General features: G+C 24.7%; 1 protein-coding gene across 1 annotated transcript; it reads right to left on the bottom strand.

Annotated features, from left to right (window-relative positions):
* Positions 1 to 302: 302 nt before the first annotated feature.
* On the bottom strand, positions 303 to 8,301 carry LOC113550578 (maltase A1-like). Its single transcript, XM_026952509.1, has 10 exons — positions 8,054 to 8,301; positions 6,551 to 6,730; positions 6,311 to 6,468; positions 3,981 to 4,109; positions 3,667 to 3,905; positions 2,495 to 2,693; positions 1,943 to 2,198; positions 1,640 to 1,832; positions 645 to 788; positions 303 to 487 (listed from the first exon to the last, which is right to left on the bottom strand). Exons 1-10 carry the CDS (start codon positions 8,259 to 8,261, stop codon positions 391 to 393), a joined length of 1,803 nt encoding a protein of 600 aa, XP_026808310.1. The 5' UTR covers positions 8,262 to 8,301; the 3' UTR covers positions 303 to 390.
* Between the last annotated feature and the right edge of the window lie 4,728 nt (positions 8,302 to 13,029).

The raw sequence follows: 13,029 nt of genomic DNA on the forward strand, positions 1-13,029 counted from the left end.
AAATTATAATATATATATTAAATAGTTTAAAATTACTTGATTTTTTAAAATTACATTTTGTACTAATATTAGCGATTGATCAACAAACTTCAAATGAAAATCATTAATTTATTTATCTTACATGTAAGTATATTATCTTATTGTTTTTAATAGTAGCCTATTACCCAAATATAATTCATAGATTTACCAATCACCAAAAAGCTCACACTAAGAATAGTTCATAAGTATATACTATATAATAATGGCAATAATTTATTATACAGTTTTATTTATATGTACCTACATATCAACATATCATTAGATAATGTTAAACGGGTTTAATTTATTGAGAACTAATTAAAATAATTTAATTAATAATAATTTTTATAAGTTCGTTATATTTTTAATATTCTACAAATTAGAAAATGTATCTTCATTTATTCTTGAGGTTGTGAGTACAAGAGCTGCTTTTGGACGCAGTAACACACTTTCTGTGCTTACTAAATTTCTAGAACAGTACAAAAATTACAAATTAATAACTCATTAGACATATTTCTGTAGATTATTCAAATTTTGATCATATTATATTTTTATGGTTAATTGCATAGTTTGAAATACTTGTCTTATTTTGTTTCGATTCAGTGGTAAAATATTGTGTTACTTACCCGGTAACATAACCAGAGTTAATACTAGAGACCTTAATTTTTAAAGTCATCGGTAAAGTATTTCTATGTTTCAGCAAATTAACTATTTCTATTTCACTTCCGAAGTTGACTACAATGAAGTATGTTGGATGATCATAAAAACTCCTACAATAAATCAATAAATTATTCTTATTTGTTTTTATAAAATATTTCCAAGTTAAACAATTTAAGTAATTCTATAAATAAAAATATATATTGTATTTGTATCGTTATCAATGCTTCATATTTTAATTTATTTTATTTAAATTAAATATAAATATTTAATTAATTAATGAAAATGCAAACAAAATGCAATTCTAAATGTCTTCTTATATTAGTATAATATATTGTATAGGCATTATTTTAGTATTCCAATAAAAGTAAAAGTTATCACAAATTATAATCTAGATCAGAAGTTCTCGAAATGGTTTATATCAACGAAATAGAAAATAGGAGGTGCGTGAGATTTAAATAGGAATCCACAAAAGTTATTAAGTTAAAAATGCGTGTATTGTAATTTAATTTATTTTTCATTTTACATTTCCTGTCGTTTTAATAACAAAAAAATTAAATAAATATTGTCATTATTAAAGAAATAAATTAATTAATAAAAACGAACATAATACGTTTTTTATTTAAAAAAAATTCACTCTATAGTAAACCCTATTCAAGTGAGTAGCTCCGTTTAAGCTATAAAAAACAACTAGATGAATTTGTGAAAATTAATTTTAGGGGTCTACAAAAATTGAAGAAGTTTGTAAAAAAGTTTGGGAACCTTTGATCTGGATAATTATTAAATATGAAGTTATTAAGAAAAAAAGTATTTTAATATTATGTTTTAGTTGAAGTGATATTTTATATGATCACACTTTTAATTACGTACTAACTCCTTTGTAAGAAAAGTTTTTTTGAATGACAAAAGTAAAATACCTTATACTTGAATGATACAATAATACAACATCTATTGAAGAACTTACCGTGAAAATCCAAATACCCATTTGGATAAAGTGTATAGATGCAAATCGCCTTTGACGAATGTCAGACTCCTCCTTAACCGAGCTAATTGCCTGTATGACCTTAGATTACTTTTATACTTTGTTTCTTCTGCTATATTTTTTTTCCAATAATCGGCGTTAAGAGGAAGCCATAAATTAGATGAATTAGAAAAACCTGCAAATAATAACGAAAATAATATCATGAGTATCTGTTTTAGAATCCATCATGTTTTATTATTGAATTATTATACTGTATTATAGGTGCACGCTATTCACTTTATTCACCTGCGTTATATGTACTATCCCACGGGAATGGAGTCCTTACTGGATCTCTGCTGAATTTCAAAAATCTATAAGGTCCGACGTTAAGCCCTGCTGGATCAACAGTTTGGTCCCAACGAACGTTTGTATCTATCATACCGAGTTCGTCTCCGTAATAAGTCACTGAAGTGCCAGGCAAAAGATGTTGAATCATGTGTAATCCATCGACTAACATTGGATTGGTTCTTGTAGCCACTCTCGAGTTATCATGGTTACCTAACTGAATGTCATCGATAATTATAGTCGAAATTAGAATTGTTATTTGTTATACTCGGGAGCCAATAGAAACGTCGACAATGGAAACATCGAAAGTACAAAATATAGACAGGTCAATATATCGAACAATTACAATATCGACAAATTAAATAAAAAAAAAAAAATTATTATTGATCATATTGATCTGTTGACATTGTAATTTTTCGAAATTTTATACTTTTCATTAAAATGATCCGTCGACATTTTGTGCTTGTCGATACTTTGATTGTCGACGTTCCGTACCAGACCTGTTGTACTCACCACCCAATTTGGCCACATGCCACTGGGCATGCCTTTAATCCAAGATCTAATCAATTCATGAACTCTAGCAGCATCCGATTGTTGATCGAACGTGTTAATGAATAAAAAGTTGAATGGAAAATGAGCACCTGGTTCTGACTGATTACCGTAGTACATCATGGTTTTATTAAAAGGTGAGTAACATTCCACCATCATAAACCTATAAACACCACGTCGATAAACCGTAAATACTTATTTAAAATATCAGTTTAAGTATAAAATAAATAAATATAAATAATAAAATTGTAACACCGAATTTTAATAAATACCTAATGCGTTCTTTATTATTGAAATATAATGAAGTTTTCATGGTGTAATTATTAAAAGAATATTACAATAACAATACGTAAATCGATACAATTTCTCAGGTTCTATAATATTAATTGGTGTGTTTAAGATTCTATGTGAAAAGATAATTTTATTAATTTTACAATTTATAGGGATTTTTTTTATGAGTGTGTATAATTTGGATTTTGGATGTTAACGTATACTTAGGAACTTATAAGTTGTCTAGGCGTAATGCTAAGTTAAAATGCTATACAATATTTAATTTTGGGTAACTGTTACAATTTTAATTCTATTTTTGCAAAATCGGATATTTAAATAAAAATTAGTTATTTTTACCTTATGCAATCTTACCTATTTTATTAATTATATGATTTATAATTTTATTTGTATAATCATGATAAAAATATTAAGTATAGGAACTTAATATTTATTTATTTTTAATTTAATATCTTAAAGCGATGATAAATAAAGATAATATACAAACAAGTAATAGATATTTATAATTTTAAATTTAAATTTAAATTATCTAAGAAATATTAATATTAATAATAACAATAATATTGTATTAATACAATATTAATATTGTATACATATTAATATAGCAATTTAGTATAATTAATTAGGTAATAAAATTCCTTAAATATTTATTGTACTTGTCAACAAACACCAATAAATGTTCTCATTGTTATTGTATATGTAACGAGTGCAAACATTCACCATTATTACTGGTTAATAATATTAGGTATCGATAATTAGTGGTTAGTGATGAGTGGTGATTACCAATACACAGTACCATGCAGTCACATGCCTTAACATAAATATTTGTATTTTGACGTTTTAATTACTTGGTTTTCTTTTCCCGGGTCCTGTAACTATCCAGCATCTGTCTCCATTGCCGTACGATGGAATAAGTTTCCGGTTGATCAAGAGTGCTCGTATGCGTTAAAGAATCGTAATCGGTGTCCAAATAGCCGATTTTGTTGGACTTTGGTTCATCAGCTAGATCTTCTCTTTCAAACAGATAGTTAACTGCGTCGAATCTAAACCCATCGACGCCACGTCCCAACCAATATAATAGTGTGTTCTTAGAAAATTAAATTATTTGATTAAAATATCAATAAATGACTAGGTATATATTTAAACATTATATGTGAAATACCTTAATTTCTTCTCTAACCGACGGATTTCTGTAGTTTAAGTCAGGTTGTTTCACTTGAAACTGATGTAAATAATATTGTTGACGTTCATCATTCCATTCCCACGCAGATCCACTGTTAAACACACCCAACTGAAAATCAAGAAGATCTAATTTAATATAATTGTGTTTAGACTTTAAACATAAGTATCAAAATAAGTAGTTTATAATGTTTTATAATTGTTTTCAAAAATTGTATTAATATTATTTTGACGTGCATACATCATTTTTTTAGCTCTTAAAATTAAAAAATATTTAAAATTATAAGAAATATAAACTAATGACTACTTAATACATTTTTTTAATTATTTACAGTAAAAATATTGTTGTACTTAATAGTTTATATAGTAGTTTTATATATGTAAAAAAAGTCGTTTATTATATTTTTATTTAAATTTATAAATTAATTGCAAGATATGACTGGTCGATTGTAAACTTTTCAGGTAGTACCTAAACCGTCCCGGGTCTACTTCCGTACTACTTTAAGCCTGCAGAGGGTACTTATATATAAACTTTATGAGTCTGCTTTAACTTTGATGTAAACTGTAATTTAATATTTATAATAATATGAATATAAACATTTTTAAAAAAGTCAATTATAAAAAAATATGGTTAATAATAAAAATGTGTTAAAATACTGCTTAATATATTCTGAATATATAATTCTTATATATATAAAAAAATTATACGCTTTTAAATGTCTACTTATATTTAAAAATTGAATTTTATTATTCTTGACATACACTTCAGTTATAAAATCAATTTTAAGTTTTAATTTAACTCCATGTTGACATTATACTTACATTCTGGTAAGTACTTCATAGTTAGTTTACTATAATAGTTAACATTGTTTGATCCGATTTTAAAATACCAACTAAATTTTTAATATGTCAAGATATTTTATACAATTAATAATATGAAATTATTTAATTTTATATAACTTTGCACATCATAAATGTACTTTTTAGTTTAGACTATTATAAATATTATAAAACTGATATTTATCTCAGTTTTCTCAAGGCTTCATTTGAAGTGTGTATGACCAAATTCAAATTCAATATACTTTCCTCAATTTTCACTTTATTATTGGTAATTTTTAATCAAACAAATTAAATACGATGATTTAAAAATATAATACTTATTTGTTGAACCTAACTTTATAAATACATATAATATTGGTTATCTATTCAAACATATTAATCGAACATAATATATTATATGTCAAATAATAACGTACTCTTAAATAGTAAGGTTTATATTCAGAGGGGCTGATCAGTTTAAATTCAATGAAAATTATAAGTAAACTTGTAACCAAAACCAGAACTGAAACTATATATAAATATTAGTTTAGGAAGAAGTTGTCTGAACGTAATAATAAGCAAATAAAATATATTAAGTTTAAACTAACCAACCCTAAAATGTATTAAAAAAAAATCTATTAAGTTATCGATAATTTAATTACATAAATATAAACTAGACATAATTTCCAATTAGCTCAAACCAGACATTTATAATGCGTGTTTAAAGTTAAACGTGTTGTACAAAATTAAAATTTTATAAATAACATTCGTGTTTAATACAAATTCGGTTTGAAAATTGGTAAAAATATTAAAGATGACAGTGACTTTAGAATTGTTAAATTTATCTTTTAATGATAACTCAATAGTCGTTATGCTATTGCGTAACTTTTGAGTGGCTAAATGTTTTAAAGAATGTCAGACATCTATCGGCATTAATAATACGTTTTTGGTGAATTCCAACACCTTAAACATTATTCTGATGATACTTTAACCGATTATTATTTAGAAGTGATTCAGAGTTGAGATAAATTATTTAGAAACTATTTTAGATTAACTATCAAATAAATTGGATATAAAAAAATTGTCCACAAATTTATGGTAGGAAAAAATAATCAAATTGGTGTGTATTTGGAGCTAAACAACTAACTTTATTGACACTTTTCTTATATAATCCCATAATATTTTATCTTATTTGCACGTGTTTATTATTTTTTCTTTGAATCTAAGATTAAATACTTTTCTTAAAAACTAGAAAATTGCGAACGTTAATTAAACCATTCGTAATGTAATGTTAATAAAAAAGTTTAATCCCTTAAAAATAAAATTTTAGAAGAAATATATGATAGTATTTTAAGAAAGGACCATTAAAACATCGTATTGGAATTGAGAAAACAATATTTTAAAGGCAAACTATGCAAAAATAATTTATGAAAGTAAATCTGTGCATCTTGTGAGTTTATGTTAAATAAGAAATAAAATATTTTTATTACTAACCCAATTACTCGGAGGCGTGTTATTGCCATGTTTGTCAACGACTGGATCTTTCCATACGTAATAGTCAGTAAAAGGCTCTATTTTCTTGATTGATTTTTGGAACCATTCATGTTCATCACTTGTGTGATTTGGTACAAAGTCCAATAAAAGTTTTATGCCTGTTTAAAAGTATCAAAAATATATTACATCGTTTTTGAAAAAAAAAGCATATTACGTAATTTATAGTGAAAGATTGCATACCATGTTTGTGAAACTCATCTCTCATTCGTTCAAAGTCTGCCATCGTACCATAAATAGGATCGATCTCCTTGTAGTCAGAAATATCGTAACCAAAATCATTTTGCGGTGAAAGGAATATCGGCGATAACCAAACGGCGCCAACATCTATACTTTTGAAGTATGAGACTTTTTCTGTTATACCTATGAAATATAAAATATAAGGATATGTGAACGTCAAATGCGTATGATGGTTAACAATACTTTCTTAATTATTTCCAAAATCATTCATAATATTGTGTGTTATTAAAAAATAAGTAGTTTTTTAAAAGTTTTCAAATTATAAAAAATGCATGTAAAAAATATTACAAATTTAATATTAAAAAACAATATGCAGTTGGCTAAAATCCAATACTAAGGCATGTTCGTATAATTTTAAAGTAACTATTAGTTATTATATATATATATATAAATATAAAATGTTTAAATTTCAATTCATTTTCGGAAACAATCCTATTTCTATGACCTTTTAGGAATCCCTATAAATAGTCCCATTCCAGGGAAAAGGGAATTTTGAGAAAATGAGTGTCTAATCTACTATCACCTTGCCGAACCATTTGTTGTTTAATTTTTCTAATCAATCAAACTGTGATATCGTATTCTTATTTAATAATATTTTTAAAAAGATAATATAATAATTGATGTATACAATATTATAATGTAATATTATGTGATGCATACAAACAGTATATTCTTAAAAGTACAGATACTTCTTTTTAAAAGTATTTAAAATACGAATTTAAATTCTCAGTAAAAAAAAAATATTTGAATACAAATATAAATATTTAAAAAACGGATTTATAAATACACTAAAATTTGTAATATTTATATTCTTTTATGGATTATATTATTTTCTGACATAGATTAATGCATCCATTACTTATTTATTTTTATATTATTCAATTAAATCAATAAACTAAAATAATAATTATTTAAAATGTGTATTTAGGTACATAAAAAGTATTTTAATACTAATCATTGTTTCATGCAATTACGCATTACTTACCTATATAATATTTTTTTAAATTTAATTTAGGATTTAGGTAGAATATTATATGAATACATTTTTAACATTTTAAATGGGTATAGTGAAAGACGTAAGATTATGAATAAAAAAATGCACTCAATAGTCAATATATATATATATTGCATACTATATGTATATCAATAATATTATTTTACATAGACATTAATGTGAATACAGTTCTTGGATATTTTTTAACTTATTTCATTTTTTTCAACACACTTTAAAAGTAAATTATTAAAAGGCTTACCTTTTATTATTGATGAGTATAATTATTAAATTAATATCTCTGTAAGTAAATTAATAGTGTAATACTATTATAATAGCCTATTAGTTTATACTTAATATTTGGCTAATATATTTGTATGCGTATAGAAAAATAATAAAATGTTTTACCGGTCAACGATTGTGACTGGGTTGTTAAAACGTATAGTTCAACTCACCGTTTAGGTCTCCAATCCCGTCTCCATCGCTGTCTCTGAACGATCTCACATAAATTTGATAGATAATTTCCGTTTGCCACCAGTCTGGTTCGTACGTGTTGCTCAAACCTTCATAAATATACTCGGACGACACAAGATTGTTGAAGGCGAATAGCCACATACACACCGTAATTACTTTAAACATGTTGAATGAGCGGTTGTTTAACATACAAAGTATACGACTCCCGTAATGTCGAACTCGTCATTAATTATGGACTATTTATGCATTTTGATATGATACATTTGTATGAATTTATCTGTACGTCATTTTTAAGTGGCTGAGTTCCCTATCTTTTAAATAACATAATCAGTGCACTCAAGAATTTCTCGCATTATGTAGTTCAATCTGTTAAACGCGTGTATTAAAAAAGTAAACAAAATAATGATTTGATTTCCTTAGACAGGTGAACAAGAAAGACGTAATGTCTACGTTATTATTATCATTATTATTAATAGTTTACTGTTATACTTAACAAATATTGAGGCACTATACTTAGTGGTAATATCTTGCACATATTTTCGAACTGCATGTCTGCATGATATATAATATATCTATATATATTATACAGTACACGAGTAATATGGTTTTTTTTCTATTGGGTTATAGTAATGTTGTTTCCTATTATTTCCTTTGTATTGATTGCTTTTAATATCATAAACGAAAATCATACATCAAGTGTCTCGAAAATAACACCGGATTTAAAGTTGTTCTGGATTAAATTTTTTTATGTGAAAATAACAAAAAAACCATAACATTTTGCCCCATCAAGTTCGTAGAGAACACGTCCAAACATCAAACCTACCCACCTCGATCTTACGATTTTACACCATGTAATTCTTTTTCTTAAGGAGATGTACTTACTATTTAGTGTACTAAGTCACAAATTTACCAGAACAAACCACACAATTTGTTGGATCTTAAAGATATCGATTATCAATTTGTGATCGGGTGATGAAGAATTTTGTGGACAGAGTGGTCACGCGTAGGGCTAGTAAGTGGGTGGCCATATGTTCGATATTATTTTTCATGTTTAAACCTCGACCTCATCTAAAGAGAATGATATGTTATTTTTGTTATTTTTACAAAAATAAATTTTATTTATAGCAGTTTTAAATCCAGTGTTCTTTTTGAGACACCCTATATATTTTTAATAAAATATTTTTAGATTGTATAAAGAACCCCCATGTACAATATAGATTTTCAGTAATTAATAACCAAGTGCTTTGGTAAATCACACATGATATAGGTAATATAAAAAGATTAAACCGTAGTTATAATAAAAATATTGTTTTTCAAATATCAATACGAAGAAAAGAATATAGTTTTCAATTGAAAAAAAGCACCTTATAAATAATTTAGCAATTATTGTATTTACTCAATATTGCGCTGATATAAGAAAACTTTTAAATCATTTTTTCAACGAGTTTAAATGTAATTTAATACTAATTATTCTTAAAGTTGCCTATTTGAAACTAATTGAAACCCTTTAATAAACGCATAGCTCAATTGCAGATATATTTATTTTCCATCTTAGACTTATCAGCTATCAGTTTGATAAGCATCTAATACTATTAAGCTACAATTTAAATCTATTTTTAAGAATAAAATTTATAAATATTTGAAAACGAAAAATAAGTAAATTGTAGATTTTTATTTTCCACGTGAAAAATTGTTTTTTTTTTTATAAATGAATAATAATTAAAAAAAAAAAAAAACGAATTGCGGAAAACTATAATTTATAAATGGTGAAGCTTTCATTATACAAGAGATTAAATTAAATTTCAATCGATGTAAGAAAGTTGTATAGTTATATAATAAGAATAAGAATTACTTAATAAGTAGGTACTAGATATTTTTTTATTTGATATATCATTAATTAAATAATGCTTTATGAGTGCTTTATTTACATGTTTAAAATACCATATTATAATGAATGAAATGTTTAAATAGTTCTGTTTAAAATCATTTATGAGGATGGTAAAAATCATCTTTTTTAATTTTTTTATTCAAAATTATGAAGGAAAAAGATAAGTGTCAAGATAATGATCTGTATGACTGTAATTTAATTCATTTTTTTTTAAATTATATAATTTTAAAACTTGTGTCGAAAAAAAATAATGTCAAAATATTATTTTCAAGTAAGTGGATAATTAGTAAACGCGATGTTGATTAATAACCAATTTTATCATATTATTGAACACTAAACCTAACCTATATTGAATTAAAATTAGTGTTTATTATACTCTTAAAATACATTATTATTATTTTATATGTTACCTATGTGTTTTGTGTTGAGTAATAAACATTTTTTCATAGTTTAATCTATTACAAAATTAGGTACTACTTAACTCATATTATATTACAACATATTTATCAACTACTGTCTTTAAGAGTAAATATGGCTAATAATAATAATAGTAATAATGATTTATGAATAATACTATTATACCTGTTGAAAATGTTCAATGACACAAACGTGTCCAAATAAGAGTGAAAACATAACTACTACAATAACCGCATAATTTACAATGATGCCATTATTTGTTTTTATCATTGTTCAGGTAACATTTTTTTTAAATTATTATAAAATTGAATATATTTTACTTTTTCGAATTTATTATTTAATAAAAAAAATTTGATAAGAGAATAATATAGTAAAATATTTAAAACATTATCACGTATAACGTATAATATTTAATTAAATAACATATAAAAGTTTCAATCTTTTATTGCATATTTAAATACAAGTTTCTTATAAACATTTTGTTTCATAAGGAATAATATTGTATCTGTATAGTGTAATATTAAGGATATTAAATTTGTCAATAAGTACATTTGTATATAATATATTAACTTGAATCTTACAAACATTTAGAACTTTTCAAAAAAAAAAAAAAAAACAGAGAAACAGATTTAAAGTAATTATTTTATTTTCGATATTATAGCCTATAGGTAGTATCTATTATTACTTACAGAGTATAGATAATTTATTTTATTGTTCATTCGTTATTATTAATTGTTCAATGTACCAAACGTAATGCACTTGACAACCTTAAGTAAAAATTTATTTTCGTCTAAATGTTTTTTTTTTTTGTAACGAAATCCCTAAAGTTAGATTATACATACCTTTTAAAAATTAAACTAGCTTACAAACAAAATAAAATAATTTGTTCTCAATAATATTCAAAATAATTATACTGATAAACTTTAAAACACACATTACACGTATGATATCAATTTCAATTGTAGTACCATATTATTTGCATGTAATTAAAAATGATTGTTATCGTGTTTTTTTACAGTTACATATGTATCTGTAATGTATTTGTGTTGAACTCGAACAGGAGTATACAAACATACAAGTTAATATGAGATTGTTTAGTTGTAAATGAACATACTAAAATTATCAGTTAACATATTATTATTATTTAATAATTTTTACATATATTTATTTTATTATAACTTATAATATACCTATTATTAATTATATAGGTAGGCCTACTAGAACGGAAGATTTTCAAAATTAAATGATGTAATAAAAAGCGAGTCGAAATTAATAACTATGTAATTTTATACTAGAATGAAGTAAATAAAATACTTTTTATTTATAAAAAAAATATTTCCTCAAGATGACAGCCATCTTATCTATCATCCTTGTACTGGATTATGTCATTTAAGGTTAAAATTAAGACAAATCATGAACGCTGAACAGCCACTTAATTGTCATGAGGTCATATTTTATCGTAAAAGCACACTGTTTACCACCAAATGTTTACCAAAGGTGTATTATTTTTAAAACACTAAAAAATTTTTGAAAATAATGATGTCCAGTTGAGCAGCTATTATAGTCGTAGCCTTAATAGTGGGTTGGGTATAGCTAGATAGGCAATAATATTTAATAGTGATAATTATCGGGACATGTGTGTTGGCGACGGAAATTCAACGAAAGATAATAATGTGATTTTATCGGTTCCATTAAACTTTTTTTATTTGGTAGAAAGTACATCGATTCTTCAACATAGAGTAACACTTCAAAAACTAATTAACCTATTGATTGCGCGATTGCGCACATTTTAAGCAACTCAAGTTAAGCTATAGATTTTAAGATCGAGAAAGTTACTAGCTAGTCAAACCAGGAAATTTTGAAAAAATAACTTCATGACATAAAATAATAAATTGTTATTTTATATAATATTATATTGGTTATTACATTTTAATTTCCATATTTTTATTATCAATTATCGGTACCTATAATTTTTTTTTTTATATAGTTTAGTAATATATTATTTTATTATACTATTATAAATGTGGTGTTGGTAGCTTGTACTATCGCAATCTATATTGGCGAAATCGAGATGTTCTTTTAAGTATCTACTGATTTGTAGTATCGAACAATAATAATCTAAATTGATATTTTGTAATAATGTTCATATTTTGTTGTATTATTATCATACGATATTCCATCAGTAATATATGATAAATGAAAAGTGTTCAAGGTTATATTTAAAAAAAATACTTACAAAACCCGAAGTTATTTCAGATACGCAACGTTCTAATATAAAATATTAGATTTTTATAACATGGAATATTAAATACTATAAGTACACTCAACAGTGTAACAAACACTAAAATATGTTTATTTTCATATTACACAAAATAGAAAAAAATGCATATTATTATTAATAATATTTTTTGCAATAAAAATTACAACCCAAAACATAATTTCTGAGAAAAAAATCTCTGCACAAAATCACTATCAGTACCATCAGTCATTATTCGGGCTTGAAATATCAACACGAATAATAACAGTTAAGACTTATGAAGTTATGAGTACCCAATTTGTTTAAAATTTTCTCTAGTATTTGAACATCCAAACATATCTAGCACCATAAACACAGGAATATGTAATACTATTTCTCAAAGGAAAAATAAATAA

The sequence above is a fragment of the Rhopalosiphum maidis genome, chromosome 4 (assembly GCF_003676215.2).
Source record: "Rhopalosiphum maidis isolate BTI-1 chromosome 4, ASM367621v3, whole genome shotgun sequence".
Lineage (NCBI taxonomy): Eukaryota > Metazoa > Arthropoda > Insecta > Hemiptera > Aphididae > Rhopalosiphum > Rhopalosiphum maidis.

Bases quoted from the DNA above. Each gene is read 5' to 3' on its own strand.
- LOC113550578 (XM_026952509.1), bottom strand. From the start codon at position 8,261: ATGTTAAACAACCGCTCATTCAACATGTTTAAAGTAATTACGGTGTGT. The intron at 789-1,639 runs GTAAGTTCTTCA...GATTTATTGTAG, and splicing joins TGGGTATTTGGATTTTCACG to GAGTTTTTATGATCATCCAA. The intron at 488-644 runs GTAAGTAACACA...GTACTGTTCTAG, and splicing joins AACTCTGGTTATGTTACCGG to AAATTTAGTAAGCACAGAAA.